The sequence below is a fragment of the Thamnophis sirtalis genome, unplaced genomic scaffold (genome assembly GCF_051295495.1).
Source record: "Thamnophis sirtalis isolate CommonGarterSnake01/CBP01778 unplaced genomic scaffold, rThaSir2_p1.2 scaffold_15, whole genome shotgun sequence".
NCBI lineage: Eukaryota > Metazoa > Chordata > Lepidosauria > Squamata > Natricidae > Thamnophis > Thamnophis sirtalis.
In genome coordinates, this window is record NW_028261395.1 from 16233974 (window position 1) to 16257636 (window position 23663).

The following is a 23663-nucleotide window of genomic DNA, read 5'->3' on the forward strand; positions in this document are numbered from 1 at the left end:
AAGCTATTTAGCTCTCATCAGCTAGCCACACCCTTACTGGGAATCGAACCTGTGCTCTATTGCCTCTAAGGCAGATGTGTTAACCATTGAGCTACAGGGCTCGACTCCTTATCAGCGAGGCCAGGGTGAAAGGTATATATTTAAAGTCACAACCCCTGGTATGCCCAAATATGGGAGGAAGGTCACACTTCCACTCTCTGTCTTCGGCTCGTCACAAGAGACCATCCAGACAGAAACCCAATATTTTTTACTGTTGCCTTTTTGTTATATTTGTTATATTTATGCTGATAAATAAATAAAGGGAGACTAGTATAGATCTATTTCAAGCTATTTAGCTCTCATCAGCTAGCCACACCCTTACTGGGAATCGAACCTGTGCTCTATTGCCTCTAAGGCAGATGTGTTAACCATTGAGCTACAGGGCTCGACTCCTTATCAGCGAGGCCAGGGTGAAAGGTATATATTTAAAGTCATGGAGTGACTTAAAGAGTGGAAGATTTAAAGATTTAAAGAGTGGAAGTGTGACCTTCCTCCCATATTTGGGCATACCAGGGGTTGTGACTTTAAATATATACCTTTCACCCTGGCCTCGCTGATAAGGAGTCGAGCCCTGTAGCTCAATGGTTAACACATCTGGTTAACACACACACACACACACACACACACACACACACACACACACACACATATATCACTGTTCATTTTGAAATATGTAGCAGAGAGAGGTATATATCACTGTTCATTTTGAAATATGTAGCAGAGAGAGGTAACTTGAAAGTCTACCAGGTTGATGTTATGGAGCAAAACTATGACTGAATCTGGATGTTATGCTTCAGAGACCATGAAGCATCTCCCAGAAGATAACAAGGAAAATTAATTAAAATTAATTAATTTATGTAACTGTAAGCCACCCAGAGTTACCCTATGGTAAAATAGTATAACTCTGGGTGGCTTACAGTTACATAAAAGCTAAAACATAAAAAGTTAGAATCAAACATTAAAACAAAAAACACACATGGGGGAAGGGAGGGGCAAAGGGCGGGCAAGTGGGATCAGTTGTTACTCGATCAGCCCCCTCCATTGTGCTCTTCCCCCACTGGGGTCCCAAGCCAACTGGTACACCCACATCTTTGGGCCCTAACAAAAAGATGGGAGAGTTAGGGCCAACCTCACATCGGGGGAGGGGAGAAGTTCCTGAGGGCAGGGGCCTCCAGCAGAATGTTGCTTCTTCATCAAGGTTACTATTTTCTTATACGGTTCTACTGTGAGGAAAAGATACTTCTCATTTATGTGTGCAGTCAGACATATGTTCATTCTTAAAAAAACAATGGAAAACAGTCTCGTGCATTGCCTCGTTTGACAACAATTATTAATGTTAATAATTAGACTGGAGGAAAACCATGCCAAATTAAAAAGCAACAGCTGGGATAACAATGTAATAAAATAACCAGGTGTTCTTTATCATTGTTGTCCCAATAATCTTTGCAAACAGAGCAAAGGGCAGTATTAAAAATAAACCACAAAGAACATGAAACAGTTGTTTGCAAAAGAAAAAACTCTGACATTCAAGCAATATATAGAATTGATAGAATCTCACAGCAAGGATAAATTGATGCAGATTTGCAATGTATCACACAGACAAGGATGTACATATGTGTGTGTTTAAAAGAGAGAGATTATGAAAAATGCAATGGTCCTGGGCAATTGTTACAATAGGAAAAATGGTGACAACAGAATATTTTTCAGCTTTATTTGACATATGACAAGTTGCCTATGATCTATGAATATCTGAAATAAGTTTGAAAACAAATTCCAGAGGAGCCTATAGGTAAACACACTTTGTTAGGTCCCAGAAGTGCTTTTTCAAAAGGCAACTGGACTTTCTTTGTTTTTCCTTGAAGATGTTCTCTTCCAAGAAGCTTCTTCTCATCCACGAAGTCCAGTTCTTCAGAAGTGAAAAATCTTCAAAGAAAAACCAGAAAGTCCAGTTGCCTCTTGAAAAAGCATCTTTGGGACAACCATGACTTGGATGGCTGAGAATCTCCATACAGGCTTCATTAGGCCAACTCAAATCTGCATTTTACTGGTCTGAAATACTATCCTCACTTTCCATGTTGGGGAGCTATCACCAAAAAGGTGCTTTTCAAATAAATTATGGCGAACACAATTTTTTACATTCAACAATGGTAGAATCTTCTCAGTGAAGTCTCAGACCCAGTTTTGAGGGTCAACTATGTGGATTCTTCATCAGCAAATTTAATTTTTATTTTTATTTCAGATAACTTATTTGGGCGTCACTGAATTCTAAACTACAGTTTTGAGGGTCAACTATGTGGATTCTTCATCAGCAAATTTAATTTTTATTTTTATTTCAGATAACTTATTTGGGGGTCACTGAATCCTAAACTACAGTTAATCAGTGACCCATTTTTAAAAATATTTTAGCAATGTATGAAGATTCTTGCTTTGATGTTTCAAAGAGTTGGCCTTTGATTTTCTTTTAAAGAGGATTTTATTTGACTAAAAATTGTACTTTGCAAAAAGAACTTCTTTTTTAGACTCTTATTTAAAAACTACAAAAATATTGGTGCACCCAGGAGAAACAGTCTTACTTATTTCATGGAAGAAGCCTGCATATCACCAGTAAGACCTTCGTTTCAAAGGTCAAAACGAAATTTGGTTTTCTTTGTACCTATTTGCATTTTTGAATCAGCTTTATATATTTGATACGATCAATTCATTTAATCAATCAAATTTTCTTCTTCTTTTAAAGGGACATAAATATTCACATGGAACTCAAATTTTGCTGTCAATTCAGAAGAATTTCCCTCTAGTAACACTTTTATTACAAAATGTTTTTTTTAACCTATTTGAATTTTTGAATCAGTTTTATATGTCTGATACAGTCCATTGATTTAATCAATCAAGTTTTCTTCTTCTAAAGGGACATAAATATTCACCTGGGACTGAACTTTTGCCACCAATTCAGTGTACAGAATGGCTCAGAAGGCTGTCCCACTTGCAATTCTTTTTCCTCCTTGGAAGCCTAATTCAGAGGAGGAGGAAACACCCCCTCTGATTACACCAAACACTGCAAGGACTTAAGAGTGAGACATGATGAGACCTTGACATTCAGTGAAAGGTCACGTTTTCATGGCAAATGTTACCTCTGGCAAGCAATAAAGAAAGAAGAAAGGTGGGGTGAGAAAAGAAGACATACTTGGATCTGACAAGATGGAGTCGGTTTTCGGCAAAAATTGGTCACAGCGGACTCCTTGGTAGCCTTCTTTGCACCTGAGAAAAACGGAAGAAATGACAAACATATGCATGTGGTAATAACAAGCTAATTTCAAAACATCATTTGAATGGAAATCTTGTTCATAATTGTTGGTGCTCCAAAACTGGAGGTTTTAAAGAAGAGATTGGACAACCATTTGTCTGAAATTGTCTAGTTTTCCTCCTTCAGCAGGAGGTTGGACAAAAGACATCCAAGGTCTCTTCTAGCTCTGTTTTTCTGTGATTGTGTTATGCATCAAGGGAGTCCACCCATTTATAACTGAAGGAAGACTCAAGGGCAACTATTTCTCAATTTTCTATTCCACTAACAGTTTCAGATGAACCAAATGTATTGTTCTACTGGGCACATGGTTCAAGTTGTTATTATTTGGCTACTTTAATTATATCTGAGACCTACATCTAGTTTTACTCACCTGACCAACAATATAGGGCTCCATTCGGTGTAGTGGATAGATGTAGTGTGGCGGGTTTGGCCTGCAGAAGGACACCCACACATACAATCAGTTGGAAGAAGTGGTGAAGTGGTTCTTGGGCTAATAAGCATGCCTTTGAAAAGCAGGCGTGCACCTCTCCTAACAGCAAGAGGAATCAACCAATGGGACGGAAGTTGCCTTCAGAAGTTATGGGTGTTCCATCACTGGAGGCTTTGAAAGAGAGACTGGACAACCATTTCTCTGAAATGGTATAGGTATCTCCTGCTCAAGCAGGGGTTGGACTAGAAAACCCCCGAGATCCCTTCCAACTCTGTTATTTGTGTTATTTTATCCATGTAGAAATAATCTTTTGCAAGTTTATATTGAAATTTCTCTGCTACATCTCATATCTTCTGGTATAAATACTAGGAGGTTTTTTTTTCCATAACCCATCAAGTTTTCTCAGAACAAAATAATGTGTTAGGGCACAAAGCCATCAATGATATTATCCTATTCAGACAATTTAAGACCTAAGACCAATCTGATCTTTTTGATAACATTATTTATAAAAACAAACATTGAATACTCAATATTATTCTTTGGCAAACATGGACAGAGAGTTATCTTCAAAGTACCATCAAGCAATTTTAATTAGCAGGGATATAAATCAGAATTCACTGCAGTATTGATCAATGCTGGTAATTAAGGGCAGAAGAATTCAGAATTGTCAATTCATGAGTAATCAACAACTCAGTCTTGGAGCTGGTCTATATCAGGAAATTGCAAAATTGGTTGAAAAATGAGGAATCCTAAACATCCCCTTCTTTTCTCTATGTTACCTTCACTTTCTATTTAATAATATGGATGGAGTCATCTCCCCACAATCTCTCCTACCAACCAAACCAAGATAATTTTGTGAAAATCATAGGAAACCAGGTCCAATCAGATCTAAAGAAATCTTCAGTACCAACCACTATTACTTGAATTTCATCTGGACACAACCTTGATTGATTAATCTATGGACATATTTACAATCATCATCTTAGCCTACAAAAATAGAAAGGGACATTTGGCAGTCGACTAACTGAAGGCATGGAACTTCGCATCTCCATATAATATCCAGAGAATCAAAAGTAAGACATATAAAAGAAATAAACTTGTATTCAATGTGATGTAGGGAAGGGATGAAGGCTGCATTTTATTTATCCATTTGGATAGATAAACGTTTAGGACAGAAGTTAAGCACTGAACATGGCTCATGTTGATTTTCTGCTGGAGACATGGACATCTAAAGAGTTTGAAGGTAACTTTTGGGAAAGATGCAATGCAGGCTACACATAGCTCAGAAAATTAGTAATGGTATTCAATAATCAGAGCAGGATACAACATAAATGACATTCTATTACTCCTGCTACAGCTGTTGGTTTCACCTTGCTATTTAAAGATGCCCAGTGTAATGCAACAGACAGACAGACAGAAACTGCTTTGCCTAACAACAGTAGAATAAAATGTGGTGTTTTCCCCAAATTGTCAAAGAATGTTTCATAGCATAACACCATCCCTAAAATATATCACAATGAATGCAATGACATTTTTCTTTTAATTGCTTGCTTGCTTGTTTGTTTGTTTGTTTGTTTGTTTGTTTTATTAGTTTTATTAGTTTTGTATGCCGTCCACTCCCGAAGGACTCCGGGCGGCTCACAATAAAACAGGGAAAGGGGAATAAATAAGATGATACAAAAATTTAAAAATGCACAACATTCACAATTGAAGCGGGGCTGGATACTTCAACAGCCCCCAGCCTGTCGGAACAGCCAGGACTTAGTAGCTTTACAGAAGGCCGGGAGGGTAGTAAGGGTCCGGATCTCCATGGGGAGCTCGTTCCAGAGGGCCAGAGCAGCAACAGAGAAGGCTCTCCCCCAGGGGATCACCAGCCGACATTGGCTGGCAGATGGAACCCAGAGAAGGCCAAGCCTGTGCGATTGAATCAGTCTTTGGGAGGTAATTGGCAGGAGGCGGACTCTCAGGTACCCAGGTCCGATGCCATGCAGGGCTTTATAAGTAACGACTAGCACTTTGAAGCATGTCCGGAGACCAATGGGCAGCCAGTGCAGCTCGCGGAGGATAGGTATAACGTGGGTGTACCTAGGTGCACCCACAATCGCTCGCGCGGCTGCATTCTGGACTAGCTGAAGTCTTCAAACACTTTTCAAGGGCAGCCCCATGTAGACCGCGTTACAGTAATCCAGTCTTGAGGTGACGAGGGAGTGAGTGACTATCTGAAGTGCCTCCTGGTACAGGTAGGGTCGCAATTGATGCACCAGGCGGACCTTGGCAAAGACCCCCCTGGTCACAGCCGACAAATGGTGAACTAAAGTCAGCTGTGGGTCCAGGAGGACTCCCAAATTTGAACCCTCTCTGACTGAGGGTCAGTCCCCAGACTGAGAGACGGAATAGTTAGCCAATCTTTGGGAGGGAGCATCAATAGCCACTCAGTCTTGTCGGGATTGAGTGCAAGCTTGTTCGTTCCCATCTAGACCCTAGCAGCCTCCAGGTACTGGCACATCACTTCTACCTCTTCACTGAGTTAGCATGGGGCGGACAGATACAACTGTGTATCATCCGCATAATGATGGTATTTAATCCCGTGCCGCCATATGATCTCACCCAGCGGCTTCATGTAGATGTTAAATAGGAGGGGGGACAGGACCGAGCCCTGCAGCACCCCATAATTGAGGGGCCTAGGGGTCGACCTCTGCCCCCGACCAACACCGACTGCAACCTGTCCGAGAGGTAGGAGGAGAACCACCGAAGAACGGTGCCTCCCACTCCCACCTCTCGCAACGGTCACAGAAGGATACCATGGTCGATGGTATCGAAGGCCGCTGAGAGGTCAAGGAGCACTAGGATAGAGGAGTGACCCCTATCCCTGGCTCACCAGAGATCATCGATCAGTGCGACCAAAGCAGTTTCTGTGCTGTAACCAGGCCTGAAACCGGACTGAAAGGGATCCAGATAATCGGTTTCATCCAAGGACCATCGGAGTTGAGAGGCCACCACTTTCTCAACAACCTTCCCTACAAAGGGGAGGTTGGAGACTGGATGATAGTTGCTCAAAATGGCTGGGTCCAGAGACGGTTTCTTCAGGAGGGGTCTCACCACCGCATCCTTTAGGAGGAGCGGGAAGGATCCCTTCCGGAGAGAGGTGTTAATTATTGTCTGGATCCAGCCACATGTCACCTCCCTGCTGGTCAAAACCAGCCAGGAAGGGCATGGGTCCAGTATACAAGTGGAGGCGCTCACTGCTCCCATGGCCTTGTCCACTTCCTCAGGTGTGACAAGTTGAAACTCATTCCATAAGCTCCGCTCAAGACCTTCCCCTGGTACCTCGGCTGGTACCGTGCAATTGGAGTCCAGGTCTGTCCAAATCCGAGCGATTTTATCCGTTAAATACTGAACAAATTCCTCAGCTCTACCTTGTAAAAGTTCATCCGCGTCCCTTCCTTTCAGGAGGGAGCGGGTTATCCTAAACAAGGCGGCTGGGCGCGATTCAGTGGATGCAATAAGAGCGGCAAAATGTGAACATTTTGCCACCCATATTGCCACAAGATAGGCTCTGATATAGGCTCTCATCAGTGCTCGGTCTGACTCAGATTTACTGGCCCTCCAGCTTGTCTGTCTGTCTGTCTGTTTGCCCCCCTCTCTCTGTGCATATTACTTCCAATCTATATTATTGATGCAATTTAATGAAGAGAAATGATTTGTACCATCCAATGAAGTAGAAGGCATCTGTTTCAATTCACTGCTTTGATTTGATGACCCAATTCAGACAATTGTTCGATTTATACATTCAGTTAATTGCCTTCAAATGTCGGAACTGAAGCTTTGCTCAGGTCTAACCATGAATGGTGCACAGGTCTTCAGGTGGGTGTCAGTTGGATCTCCAGCATGGGTTTTCCCTTTGATGCTTGCTTGCTGTCAGCTGCCATAGTAACGGGGAGGTGGGGGCATGGCATTGTGGTTGGGGAAGTGAGCTGGTGTGGTGAAGGCCCATGTGAATTAAAAGGGGTGTTTGCTCTCATGAATTACTGCGCTGCTGAGAGGAGTTGTTTACACCCAGTCAAGGCCAACTGTCCTAGAACTCCAGATGGACAAAAGCACTTGAAGATCTGCCCCACATGACACTATGCGGGATGTGGTAACTTTTGTGCCTTTTTGGCTCAGATCTTGCTTTCCTTTCACTGCTATCACTTCAAACTCAGTAAAAGTACCTCTTCTCTACCTCAATGGAGTCGGGGGTTTTCTTTCTTGGGTTTTGAATGGAGGCAGGCCTGACAGTGGGTCAGTAAGAAACACAAGGGAACCTGAATAGGAACATAGAAGCCTGAATCAAAGCACAGCTACTTCAGGCTGTTGCAGATCAAAACTTGTTTAGAGCTCCTATGCGCTCTGAAACATTTTTTTTAAAGATTAAATATTCCAGCCAAAATGGAGTACTGTATTTTAGGGTTTGAGCCATACGTATCCGTAGTGGTACCCTTGAGAAAGATAAGAACTCTTGCATTCTCTCAGCAGAAATGAGAAATTTCACTTCTGCTGAGTGAGCGTTGCCACCACCAACCCTCTCACAGGAATAAGTAATCCTGCCTGAAAAAATCCAGCAACAACTACCTTTCCCTTGGCATAGATTATAATCCTTGTTGATTCACCATGTGTCCAAATGAAGAAATAGCTGAGCTATTTTCCCTCCACAATTTGTCAGCAGTGAGTTGACAAAAATTGGTTATATCGCTTCTTTTAGCCTAGCTGAGCAAAGAAGCTTTTTTTTTCTTGATTCATAGAGAGGCAAACACTGAGTTTCTTTTCTTTCTTTATGTTTCTATTTTCAGGTAAAATGCATCCCAGGGAGCATAAATGCTATCCACTCTCTAGAAGGGGAATTTGTAAATAACAGAAAGAGGGCTACTCACTTGTGGTTCATTTTATCATATTTGACAAACCTAACAGAGCAAGAATTGTATTAAACTTGTGGGACAAATCTACACAATTATTTTAAGCCTCTCTGCCCATTTTTCAGTATTATCCAAATCATCATGCTTCATTGTTATTGTTGTTATTTCAGTCAGAATAATGGGGTTATTCTCCCCCTAAATCTATTGGAGAATGTTAGCATTTAAGTGTTATTGAAATGTAGAGATTCAGAAACTTGTTTAGAGTAGAAGCTTCAAAGACATGATACATTAAATTACTTTACTACTGACAAGCTAGAGGGCCATAGATATTTAGAAGATCTGCCTATAGCAATTCTCAGTCATCCAGGTCATGGTTGTCGCAAAGATACTTTTTCCAGAAGTGACTGGATTTTCTTTGTTTTTCTTTGAAGTCATTTCGCTTCTCATTCAAGAAGCTTCTTCAGTTCTGACTGAATGTTGGAGAATGGAAGGGTTTATATCCCTTGCAGTCGTCTGGTCATTAGCTCTCTTTCTGAGAGTCATTGAGGCCACCTGGAGGTTTATCTGTGCCTTCAGGGTCACCTCAATATTGCAAATGGGTGTGGGACCCTCTTGGAAGTGCTGGAAGGACTGTGTGGTAAGCAGGAAATACAATACAGTCCTTCCAGCAGTTCCAAGAAGGGTCCACACCCATTTGAACTATTCAGGTGACCCTCTCAGAAATCACTATTCAGGTGATTCAGGTTATGGTCCTCAAAAAGAGGACTAATGACCAGATGACTGCAAGGGATATAAATCTTTCCATTCTCCAGTCAGAATACAAGAAATTTCTTAACTGAGAGAAGTGAAATGTCTTTAAGGAAAAACAAGGAAAGTCTGGTTGGCTTTTGAAACAGCATCTTTGGGATGATCTGCCTATAGTAGGTAGATACTGTGGTCCTATTTATGGGCTTACTCCAGAAGTGGGTTCCTACCAGTTTGCACCTATTTGGTAGAACTGGTTCATCAAATCTACCAAACTGGTTAGAAGAGGTTCCACCAGTGGACCCGGAAAGCAGGCCACACCTACAGAAGAGGTTCCAAAATTTTTTGAAACCCACCACCAGTCCTTGGATATGATTATTCTACACTATCATGCTCATATTTATAAAACTCAGTGCCTCTGTGAAAGGTAAGGATGACTACTGCGTTTGTGGTGCAATCAGAACATTGCGTGTGTTGAAATTGTTTTAACGCAAAACAAAGATGCCTTTTAAAAAACAAGTTTACATCATATTCTTATGCATGGCAGTGCTGTGTGTGAGGTAATTTAAGGTGGTTCTGACAAGTGTCGTCGGCATCTTCATATCCGGTCACATGGGCGGCAAGCCACTCCCATCCAGTCACATGGGTGGCAAGCCACTCCCACAAAGGAGGCCACACCCACAGAGTAGGTTCGAACAATTTTTGAAACCCACCACTAGCCTACTCCATGGTTAAATTTTAAGCATTCTCCTTTTGCCTTTTCATCTCAGTGGAAGATAGATGTTCTCTTCGTGACCTTGATACTGAAAGTCAACTCTTCAATGTCTGTTTAATTAGTCTTCCTGACTTGAGAATGGCTGGTTTCTTTTTAGACATGCACCACATTTACACAATACAATACGAACAGGGGCTTCCTGTTCTTTCTAATAGCAATTGCCAATCTGATTACCTCTACATACATACATACATACATACATACATACATACATACATACATACATACGTGTGTGTGTGTGTGTGTGTGTGTGTGTGTGTGTGTGTGTGTGTGTGTGTGTGTATGAATTCTCCTTAACTATTTTGGATTTTGTTGTCTTCCCTCATTGATCCTTGTTTCTTTTCTCCATCTACCTAGACGATTTATCCCATATCTGATAGTATTCTGTTTCTTCTTTTCCCTGGATTTCTTATGTTAATTTGTCCATTTCAGCACAGTCCATAACCTTTCTTATTATTTCATCTTTGCTTGGAATTAATTTGTTTTTCCATTTCTGGGCAAAGGCAATCCTCACCGCCGTAATTATGTGTAATATTAAATACTTATTTTTTTAATATTTCACAGACATTATTACTAATAAAAAAACTTCAGGTTTCCATTCTATTTTATTACCTCTAGCCACTTTTTGATCTTTTTCCAAAAATTTTTAGCCTCCTCACAGGTCCACCATAAGTGGTAGGATGTTCCATGTACTGATTCACATTTCCAGCATTTTGGGGAGATATTAGTTGATATTTTAGCTAATCTTGTTGGTGCCAGGTGCCATCTGTAAAATATTTTGTACTGATTTTCCTTGTATGCAACTGATAGTGTCATTTTTAAGTTTGTTCCCCAAAATGTTTCCTATTTATCTAATTTAATATTGTAGCCAAAGTTCTGCACCCATTTTATCATTTGTCCTTTCATGATTTCCTCTTCCATTTTAGGAAATGGAAATTTATATATTCTCCCTATCATCTTTCTATCTGAGCTGTGAATTATTTTATCCAATTTGTGTGGTTCTGTTTCGATGTCATATATTTTAGTATCATTATTGTGTTTAGTTTTGATTTGCAAGTAGGTTAGCCAGTCAACTTTCATGTTTTGTTCTGCCAATCCTTCAATTGTTTTTAAATTTCCCTGTCCATCAATTATGTCTTTGTATCTTAGCATTTTATTCATATCTATAAAATTTGGATGGATCGTCCTTTCTGTTGATGATAGCCAATTTGGGATTTTCACATAGTGATTGTTTTTTATTTTGAGCCAGTTTTGCAATAACACTCTTCGAATTAAATGTTTTTGAAAGTATCAAACCTTTTATTCCCTGGTCCTTCCGAATTTCATTTAATAAAATTTCCAGGATTAATATAAACAGCAAAGGAGAGAGGGGGCAACCCTGTCTGGCTCCCTTTTTTATTTCAATCTTCTCTGTTAGTTTTCCTTTCATCAGAACTTTGGCCGTCTGACTGTTATAAAGTTTTTCTATCATTTTTGTAAATTTTCTTCCGAATTTCATCCTGTCTAATAGTATTATTATAAATTTCCAAATTACATTGTTGAATGCTTTTTGTGCATCAAGGAAAACCAGTACCATTTGTTTTTCTGGATGCCCCTGGTAATATTCTATTATGTCTAGGATGACTCTCATGATATTTTTAATGTGTCTGTGAGGTAAAAATCCATTTTGGTCTGGGTGTATTCATTCATTTAAAACCTGTTTAAGTCTTCCTGCCATAATTGCTGCAAATATTTTATAATTGGAATTTAGTAATGAAATTGGTCTGTAGTTTTGGATTTCTTGTAGATTGATTTCTTCTTTTGGGATTAGTGATATTATTGCTTTCGTCCATGATTCAGGCATCTTGGCTTTTCCTAAAACTTTGTTAAACATTTCCACTCCTAGTTCTTCCAATATTATTTTATTATATTTGTATAGCTCCATCAGTATTCCGTCTGGTCCTGGGGTTTTATTATTTTTCTGGTTTTTCAGGACTAATTCCACTTCGGCTAACATTATTGGCCTGTTTATCGCCTTCCTTTGTTCTTTTGAAATTTCTGTGTTTAAATAATGTTTTATTTTGATTTCCTCCATACTATCTTGCGCGTATAGTTTGGCGAAGTATTTATGAATAATATGCTTCTTTTCTTCCACTTTGTATTGAATTCTTCCCTCATCATCTTTTAATTGGAATATCATCCTTTTTTCTCTTTCATTCTTCAATTTGTATGCCAGGCATCGTCCAGGTTTGTTGGCTTGTTCTAAGTAATTTTGTCTGGCCACTTTAATTTTCTGTGCTAATTCCTTTTGAGTTATTAAGTTGATCTTATGTTTTATCATCTCTCTTTTTTCTTTTTTAATTTTATTCTTTGGGTCTTTCTGTAGTTCAGCTTTGGCTTCCATAAGTTCTTTTTGCATACATTCTTGTTGCTCTTTTTGTTTTCTTGTTTTTCTCGCCATGTAGGCAATCGTGAGGCCTCTTGTGTATGCTTTCATAGTGTCCCAGAGATTTTGAATTGAGGTGTCTTCTTTTTTATTTATTCTAAAAATAGTTTTAATTCTTTCTCCAGCATTTGAGTGTTTTCTATTTCATTTACAATATTTGAGTTCATCATCCATCTTTTTCTTCTTCTTTGACCTTTCCATCTTAATTTTATTGGATTATGATTTGCCTACTCATTTGCTTCTATTTCAGTTTTGTCTAATTGATTACATAGACCAGATGAAATCCAGGCCATGTCAAATCTTGATAGGGACTGGTGGGGGTTCGAATTAAAGGTATATTGCTTTCTTGTTTTGTGCCTTTCTCTCCAAATATCATGTAGTTTATATTCCATTGCCATCTCAAAAAAGGATTTGGGTAACTTTTTTTTGTTTTATTTTTCTTTTTGCTTTCATAGTCCATTTTTTTTATCCACTATTGCATTATAATCCCCAATTAAGCAAATATTTCCATATTCTAATTTGTTTATTTTGTTGTGTAATTTACTATATAATTCCTCTTGTTTCTGATTTGGTGCATATATGACTATTAACAATATCGGTTTTTCTGTTGTCTCTAATTCAATCATTAGCATCTTGCCTTCTTCATCAGAGTAGACTGCTTTGGAGTTTATTTTTTCCTTTATATATTTTGCTATCCTTCTTTTTTTATCTGTCAGTGCTGTATATAATTTCCCTAGTTTTTTGTTTTCCAGTAAATTCCTATGTTCCCTTTTAATATGCACTTCCTGTATACAGGTTATACCTGCCCACAGTTTCTTAAGTTTATTAAACATCTGCGCTCTTTTTTTGGGGGGGGGGTACGTTCGCCCCTTCACTGGATGCTTTTAAGAAGAGGCTGGACAGCCATCTGAAACGGTATAGGGCCTCCTGCTTGAGCAGGGGGTTGGACTAGAAGACCTCCGAGGTCTCTGCCAGCTCTGCTAATTGTTAACTCTGCTAACTTTATACAGAGTATTTTTAGGGTCCCTCCCACTTCAACACCTTTCTACACCATCCATCTAGCTTCTGCACAGATGAGCTGTAAGCACTCCTTCCTTTTGCTACACCTAGTTGGAGGAATAGAAATAGGAGACAGGAATGACCGTTCCTTTTCTGTCCCAACTACTCATCTGTAAGTCTTAGTTTGCCACCTGGCAGAATTATCTAAAGCTCTTTTAGTTCCTTCAGGTATACTTTGAGTGATCACCCATCCATTTCCTTTTGTGGTTAAACCAGCCTTCTCTGTTCCTTCACCCTTTTCCAAACTTCATCTCTGGTTTCACAACCTGCACTGCAATATAAAGGTGTTTCGTTGGTTTTGGCTTACATGATGATTGAACATATTTAGGAGCACCCACATATTTATCATCATCATCATCATCATCATCATCAACAACAACAACAACATCATCATCATCATCATCATTTGAGCAGGACCCTATATCATTTCAGACAAATGGTTGCCCAATCTCTTCTTTAAAATCTCCATTGATGGAGCACCACAACATCTGAAGGCAACTTCTGTTCTGTTCTGACTGTTAGGAAATGTCTAGGTTGAATCTCTCCTTGGTCAGTTTTTATAGAATAAATTTATGGAGTAGATTTATGGAATAAAGCCACCCTTACCATTGAGAGTCCTGGATGTTTAGAGAAGTACAAAGAGAACAAATGGCAAAATCTTTGACCAACCCCTGTTTTGTAGGCAAAGTCTTCCCACAATGTTAGACTAGAATCAGCTGTGGCCTGGTTCAATTCATGCAGGCTTCTCTTCTGATAACTATGAAGAAGAAACATCTGTCTGCCTGAGCATGAAGGAAAAAATGGAATGCATCAGAATTGCTAAGCTTCTCCATATGGTGGGAGGTTCATAGGACCACATTTCCATATGGCAAAGTTTTTAATTGGCCAGGAGCCCTCCATCTAAGAAAAGGAAGGGGCAGCTGCTGCAGCTCCACTTTAAATGGACACAAAGGACTATTCTAATAAGCCTATCTAACTCCATGCAATCCAGCCAGGAAGACTGACTAGCATATTTCTACACATTTAATGGCAGAGCAGAGAACATAAAAGGACTGAACAAGAATAATAATTAATTAATTTGAAGCACATAGTGGAGGACAATCTGCTACATTAGTTTTACTCCTCTACTGTTGGTGAATTTGTACAGTAAATAACAACACCAGGGCTTAGATATTCTATGGTCTGTGTAATGCAAGAACAAAACCCAACAGCAATCCTATGTTTGTCTAAGTATAAATAAAGCTTTATTTTTGTCTTGAACATGTACTTGGTTTTAACTAATTTTATGATTGTTCAGCACCAATCGCTGGTCTGGGATGGTCTGCTATAGAAATTGAATGATGATGATGATGATGATGATAATAATAATAATAATAATAATAATAATAATAATCATAATAATAATAAGAATAAGAATAAGAATAAGCATTGGCAACAAACAAATGCAAGTATTAGAAATAACAACTGAGATGACCAAAAATCGAGTTAAAAAGGTAAAGAATTGGACATCACCTGGAAAGGACCAATTACATGGTTTCTGGCTCAAATATCTGACCAGTTTACATGCAATATTGGCCAGGCAACTGAATGAAATTTTACAAAAGGGCCAAATTGATGAATGGTTGACAACTGGAAAAACATACTTGATTCAGAAAGATGCAATTAAAGGAACAACACCTGAAAACTACAGACCAATAACATGCTTGCCAACAACCTTCAAATTACTCACAGGCATTATTGCAGATAACATGATGGATTATTTGGAAACAAACAATATCTTGCCAGTAGAGCAAAAAGGCAACAAAAGAAGGAGCAGGGGCACAAAAGATCAGCTCCTAATTGATAAAATGATATTAGAAAATTGTAAGAACAGAAAAATGAACTTGAATATGGTCTGGATTGATTACAAAAAGGCATTTGACTCACTGCCACATAGTTGGATCATAAAATGCTTAGAAACAACTGGCATTAGCAAAAATATTACATCCTTTACTGAAAAGGCGATGAAACAATGGAGAACTGAGTTGGCAGTAGGGAATGAGATCTACGGAATGGTTAATATCAAGCGAGGAATTTTCCAGGGTGATTCACTTTCACCTCTTCTCTTCATCATCGCAATGATCCCACTATCAGTAATCTTAAAAAAAATAAAATTAGGCTACCAAACAGCCAAAGAAGCTGAAAAAATTTCACATTTACTATATATGGATGATTTGAAACTCTATGGAAAGTCAGAAATAGAAATCCAATCATTGACAAACACAGTCCAAGTATTCAGCACGGATATTTCAATGCAGTTTGGCATGGAAAAATTCGCCAATGTATCCATAAAAAGGGGCAAAATCACTGCATCTGAGGGAATTGAAATGCCCAATGGCCAATTAATTGAATGCAAAGAAAATGAAGCCTACACATACTTAGGCATTCTGCAGTTGGATAACATCAAGCATGGAGAAGTAAAAACTATTGTCAGGCGAGAGTACACCAACAGAGTTAGGAAAATTTTGAAATCTAAATTGAATGGTGGAAATACAATCAAGGCCATAAATACCTGGGCAATACCAGTTATAAGATACACAGCTGGTATAGTTAACTGGACACAAGCTGATTTGGACCTTTTGGACCGAAAAACCAGGAAACTAATGTCAATGCACTACAGTTTACATCCACGTGGTGATACTGATAGACTGTACCTGCCCCGAAAATCAGGTGGCAGAGGATTATTACAAGTGAAGCAAACAGTTGAAGAAGAAAAACATGCACTGGCTGATTATTTAAAAGAAAGTCAAGAACTTCTATTAATCGAAGTAAAGAACAAAAATCTACTGAAGGCCCAACAGACGAAACACGAATACAGAAAAGATGTGATAAAATCAAGAATGGAGAGTTGGCAGAAAAAGCCTGCATGGCCAATTTCTGGAAAAAATAAAAGATAAAGTGGACAGTGAACAAACTTGGTTATGGTTAGCAACAGGTACATTAAAGAAAGAAACAGAGTCACTAATCCTGGCTGCGCAAGAACAAGCTATCCGCACAAATGCCATTAAGGCCAAAATCGAAAAATGCTCTGATGATGCCAAATGCAGACTTTGCAAAGAAGCTGATGAAACTGTTGATCACATACTCAGCTGCTGTAAAAAAATCGCACAGACTGATTATAAATTGAGGCACAATTCACTAGCACAAATGATCCATTGGAATTTGTGCAAAAATTATAATATTAAAACAGCAACAAACTGGTGGGAACATCAGCCTGAAAAAGTCACCGAAAATCAGATGGTCAAGATCTTGTGGGATTTCCGTATACAAACAGACAAAATACTGGCGCATAATACACCAGACATCATACTGGTTGAGAAAAATAAGGTCACAATCATAGACATTGCAATACCAGGTGATAGCAGGGTCGCCGAGAAGGAACATGAAAAAATCGCAAGATACCAGGACTTAAAAATTGAAATTGAACGACTATGGCACAAACCAGCAGTGGTATTTCCAGTGGTAATTGGCACACTGGGTACTATTCCAAAAGCACTGGAATTACATTTAAAACAGTTAAAAATTGACAAAATCACCATCAGACAAATGCAAAAAGCCGCACTGCTTGGATCTGCACGCATATTACGAAAATACGTTACGACGTCCTAGGCCCCTGGGTGGGGCCTGACTAGTAACCAATGCCAAATCCGGCGAAACAACTGGCCGCTGTGATACAATTGTATAATAATAATAATATCTGCATTGAGTCACACTGAACATGGAGAAATTCGGCTTGCTTTGTTTTTAATCAAGTATTTGTGTGTTTGTGTGTGTGTGTGTGTGTGTGTGTGTTTATTCCATGTTGCTTTCTTGAGAACAATAGGAAGTAATTTGTTTCTGCCTTCTTTCTTCTTGTTATTATTAACATACTGTCTCCCAGATTGTTCTGAAAAGACTGACATGGTGAGTATGTAGGAGACCAAAGATATTGTTATGATATAAGGATAGTTCCAAGTAATGCATTTTTTTTTTGTAATCGGTGAGATGAAATGGAAAGTGTGGTTCTCCACTGGTTCTCCTCCAATTCCACCTGAATCCAATCAGTGTTGCTAGGGTGGAAAGTCCTGCCTTAGATCCCTTATTTATGGGATGTCAGAAGGCTAAATTGTCTCCCCACTCCTATTTAGAGGATGCTATTTGGAACCCTGACATTTAACTCAGGGTTACCCAGGAACTGCTGGGTAAGATCATCCATCAACTTGGGGTTAAGTATCATCCGTGTTGTGACCTATTGAATTGTGTATCTCAAAACCCAGACCGGTCAAGTAACACTGTCAAATGCTTTTCTCTGTGCCTGGAGTTCAGCTCAACTTTGACAAGACTGAGTGCTTTGATGGTGATTTTCAATTTCCCATCTTTAACTCTGTCTGGAGTTATATTTCCTCAAGCAGAGTTGGTGTGTAATCTTGGGGTTCTCCTGGACTCCTGCTGCAGGTGGTAGCTGTGACTAGGACAGACTTTGCACAAATACATGATGTGCAAAATCTGTGCCCTTTCCTACATCAGGAGGCGCTGCTCCCAGTTCACTCATGCCTTGGTTACTACTGCAAGATGCCTTGCATGGGGCTGCCCTCAAAGAACATTTGGAAGCTGCATCTGGTTCAGAATGCAACATGGTAACAGGCCCACTGTGATGCACCCACATAACATTATTGTTGTGTGAATTGCACTGGCTCTTACTGGCTCCAGGTGTAATTCAAATTGCCATTTGCCAGGTTTATCAGGATCTTACTGATGACTTTTTGTTACAAATAGTTTTTGTTTTAATTGTATTGTTTATTTTATTATTCCTCACCACCTAGAGTTCCTTCTGCTAGTCAGGAGGCCCTGTCCTTGTGGTAGAATCAGGATTTTTCTCCCTAAGCATTTTTTTTTTACTACAAGTCAGGGAACAGTAAAGTACATTCAAGAAGCTGAGTTCTTGGATGTTTACTTAACATTTTTATAGGCTGTTTTATCCTTCAAGACTTGGCAGACTTATAACTTTGCTTCCTTCCTTCCCAAAGCAAAACTGTTTCTTGGAAGCAATTCCAAGATAGTTCAGTCTTTACTTCTGAAAAAGTAATGACTAATGGAGAAAATACATTTGGGAGAAGAGAAAAGAAAAAGCAAGCAATGGATAATATTCAATTAGAAAAATTATGATGCAACATACTTCATCTGGCAATAGTTACCCCTTGTTGTAATAACTTATATTTGTACATTTTCTCTGCTTTGGCCCTCTGCTGAGGGCCAATAACTAGGAGTGAATCTCAGAGACACAAGGAGAAAAACTTTTTTATGTTGATTAAGGTGGAGAATGCTATATTTTATTTAAACTTTGGACTGTAGAATTCTAAGGGCTTCCATAGTCTCCCTTATATAAAAGCTGGTTCTATTCAGAATAGAGAGGAGGAGGAAGAGGAGGTGAAGATCACCAACCAGCCAACTTTGGTATTGAGCATCTATTGTGTTTGGCAACCAAAAGTGAAAGGTCATTGGGACCCAAAACTTCATAGGAAGGAGACTTTTTCTCCACATAAAAGAAAACATTCAGAATGGATGTTGTATTGTGCTGTGTTGTGTTTTTCATTAGAAAATACAGATTTCCTGCCAGGTCACTGTGATCCAATTTCAATCTGCCTTAGCTGATGCACCAAGATGAGGGTTCATTGGGCAGATGTGTTCTCCATAAATGACTTTTCATTTTCTGATCACCCTTCAATCAGGACATAAGTCCAGGCAAAAATTATAAAAAGAAAACAGAATATTATACAGTATATATTTATCTAACTGGCAATGTATTATCAGTTAACTTAATGGTTAGGCAAAGGGGACAAAACTTATTCCTTTTCCATTTCTAAACCAAAAAAAAAAAAAAAGAAGACAAAACTCATGCAATAGGAATTATTATCTATTTTATCAGGTTGGGGGAACATTATGATGTCTGTTTGGAGATGTGTCATCAGCAGCTGTGAAACTGATTTGACTGATTTCAATTTTATTGCATTTTCACTCTATTAATTTCTTCATAAAACAGCAAAGCTTTTCAGACATATTCAAAGTAGCCCAACCATCAGCAGAGTCATTCTGAATGGAAACAAGCTGAAATGTTGATTAGGGTGGATATGTGGATACACACACACACACACACACACACACACACACACACACACACGGGTAGATTGATAAATAGGTACATGGGTAGATGGATAAATAAATATATGGGTAGATGAGTAGATGGATAGATATATAGATGTATGGATGTATGGATGTATGGATGTATAGATAGATAGATGGTGAATGGATGGATGGATAAATGGGAAGATAATTTTGTGAAATAAATTGCCTTATCTTTAATAATGTAATACAAAAAGAAATCATGTTGCTCATTTTCTAGTTTGTTTTTAATTAAATGATAGACATGAAAATTTCCAGGGTTCCCAAACATTCATTTGTAATGAATGCCTTCTTCTCTGCATTCATCTGCAGAGAAGAAGTAAAATAATTCTCAGAACTTTCCTCCCTTCAGGGTCCAGGCTTTCCAATCCATCTGTTCATCAACATCTTTTAAGTAATCAACATTAAAAGAATCTGGCTCTAATATCGTCCAGATTGAGCCAAGGCAAATAAAAATTTATTCAAGACACTTGTCCACTCATCCACTTGTCTTGGATTGTCTGGTTACAACTCAAGCTATTGGCAAACTTGCTTCCATTCACCTCTGTCCCATAATATGCACTGTGAGGACACCTAGTGCATCGGCACCTAGATATTTTGGTATCAGAGTTTCTAGACTATTTCTGTTAGTTGCCTTCCTGCCTTCTTCCGTCCCTCCCTCCTCCCTCCTTTTTTCTTTTCTTGTTTCTTTTATACCTTTGATTCAGACTCCTGCCAACCACCTGGATAACTCCCTGCAGTTTTCCTGGCAACATTTTCAGGCCCAAAAGTCACCCAACTGGCCTAGTGCCACTATACCAAACTGTTTCTCCAGTACTGCTTGAGATCATCCAAATAACATTTTGATGGCAGCAAAACCTTTCTACTTTTCAGAACATTAAATTAGCATTGAACTCTGTTGAGCAAAACAAAGTCGACTGCTAGTTAATGAATCATTGAACTTGCAGGAACAATACTCTGTGTCCTGTTTGTGTTCATGCCTTCATGTCATGGATGAAAGAGTTCAGAAAAGCCCAACAAAGACCATTAGAGGGCTGGGGGGCTAAAACATATGGGGCCCCCTCTCTTAAGAAGGTCCATCTGGTGTGGCCAAGGAGAAAAGTCTTCTCCATGGTGGCTCCCTCTCTGTGGAACATCATGGCTTGCAGAAATAAGATTGACCCTCCCTTTTGACATGTTTCCTCAAGGCCCTGAAGACCTGTTTTTGCCCATCGGCCAATGGGGACCTTAGAGTGAGATGGGGCCCATCAAGTGGATCCTTTGATTGTGGTCTTCAGAGAGGGTGGGGCTATTGCTTTTTTACTGTTCTTGTAAGCCTCCTGGGATCTCTGAGAGTGAGTTGGGTAACTGTTCTATCCCCCCCTTCATGGCTCATAACAAATGGCAAAACAAATAAACTTAAAAGGAAGTCTTTTTATCAGTTCTTGGCTCAGACTGGCTTCGAGACCAAAAATAACATAAATACAGTCTCTGACTTGATAACGGAATGAAAAACAAAAAACTCTTACAAGCAATGCACTTCTCCAAGTGTAGCCTTGAATCAGGGTTAATGTATACTTGAATCAGGGTTACAGGAAACACCAAAGCACTTATCCAAGTGTATCAAGCAATGTTGTACGCATGAAGGAACGTTGACTCCTGCGACTAGGGTGTGGCAGCATCCGTCCTTTTATCTCCAAACCTGCCTCTACAAGCCCCAGCTGCATAATGAATCTTGTATCCCGAAAAGACTCACAGCAGACATCTGCTGAGTCACAACAGGTAACCATATACATTTTCTTAAATAAAACAAATAAATACAGAATAGCAAAAGTGTAGCCCAGTGGCAAATCCTCAACAGAAAACTATAGTCCATACCAGTGGTGGGATTCAAAAATGTTTACTACTGGTTCTGTGGGCATAGCTTTGGGGGTTTGGTGTGGCTTTGTGGGTGTGGCAGGGGAAGGTTACTGCAAAATCCCCATTCCCTCCCCACCCAAGTAACCTGCTTTCCAGCTCCGTTCTCATGTTCAGGGCAACGAAAGAAGATCAGCTGGGAGGCAGCAGAGACCAGCCTATTTGCCGGTTCTCCGAACTACTCAAACTTTCTGCTACTGATTCTACAGAATCTGTCAGAACGGGCTGAATACCAACTCTGGTTCATACATCTAAATGGTCTCTATAGAGGTCTCTGGCTGCCACCTCTGGCATGCGTACCATAGGTTCGCCATCACAGATCTATATTGTCAAATTTTGAAAGCTTTTATGCATTTTTAACATAGCACTAAACTACTGTACTATAGAAAACACATCTAATAAAATGCATCTTATCAAACCATGTATCTTGTCTGATGCTTCGCCTCTCTAGGATGATTTATTTATTTATTATATTTATAACTATAAATTTATTTAAGTTTATGCTATCCACTTCTGTTAGGAGCATTCAGTGACTGAAAGCACACTTTCCTGCATGACTGCATAAAAGCATCATTTTATTAAAGTCTGCACAACAGGGGCATATTTTCAATAAATTTATCTGACATTTATCTCAAAATAATAATAATATTAAATTACTGGTTTATGATGGATGGGTAATAGCTGTGTGAAATAAGAAGCATTGCATAATCATTCAAATATTCGGAAAATAATGCAGGACATTAATTCAAATAAAATTTCCAAGCACTAAATTTGTTGAAAACATTCAGTCCAAATCTTTAATGCATTTTTCAGTAACTTAAAATGTATTAAAATGAATATTAACTGGAAAGGCAATACATACATTTTGAAAATAAATGCAGAACCAGAAGGGAAAGTTATTGTCTCAAATATGCGAGAACCACTCAATCATGGGACAATAAAAATTAGATGGAGAGCTTTGAATCCAGAGTAAGTAGAAGGACCAAAAGAAAAAGATCATATCTCATCTCAAACAAATCGGCCATTAATTGGTACAAAAAGAGATAATCAAAGAGATTATCAAAAATCCAAAAAGGAAAGAAAACATCCAAACTCTCTCTCACCAGCAATTAACACCCAGATAAACAGGGATTAACACTAAGATTAGCACTAGATCAACCATCAAGAAGCAAACAATACCCCAATGAAGGAATTGCCAAAGGAGCTAACAGTAAACAGCCCAATCAAGTAACTACCAAAATCACCCTTTCAACACTGACAGGGCAAGCTAGTTGTATATAAAATGAGAGCAGACCCAACTGCCTGCTAGCAGTGATGGTATTACCTAGTTGGGTAATGAAATATCTGCAAGCAAACACCCAAGCACAGAAAGCCCTGGGGGCCCCATAGTTCAACCCAGAGCTACAAATATTCTCTTCTATCCATAGATCAATCAGGATGAAAATACATTCTATCAAGAACATAACTTTTTCTATTTCTTATTTGACTTCCAAGCCCCAATGTGCTAATAACAGCATAGGAATACCAAATGAACTCTCAGTGAAATCACTGAGCTAGCACAACGTTACCACAAAACCAAAATATATCTTTGCACAAACATCTTACCAAGATATGCTGCTGCAGCACTAAAACATTAATCCAGGAAAGCTGAATTGCTGGTTTCTTTAAACTCCATTAAACATCCAATAATAGGGAGGCCATTAATAACAGAGCCGTGGGTTAGATGCAGTGGTGGATTTTTGCTGGTTTGCACTGGATCGAGCAAACCGGTTGGTGAATTTTACTGATCCAGTAAGAGGAGGTTTGACCGGTGGACCCAGAAGTAACTTCTGGAATGCCTGCCCCAGCCCTGTTGCTCGCTCACCCATCACAACTCGCTCGCTCCCCTGCCTGTCTGCACTAAA

At 39.1% G+C, this 23663-nt stretch overlaps 1 protein-coding gene across 1 annotated transcript in view; it reads right to left on the reverse strand.

Annotated features, from left to right (window-relative positions):
* Positions 1-23663, reverse strand: part of NRG3 (neuregulin 3) — a 561068-nt gene that overhangs the window by 122073 nt on the left and 415332 nt on the right. Inside the window, exon 3 of the mRNA XM_087701943.1 lies at positions 3221-3294. Coding sequence (XP_087558069.1) covers positions 3221-3294 — 74 coding nt within the window. The remainder of the gene's footprint in view (positions 1-3220; positions 3295-23663) is intronic.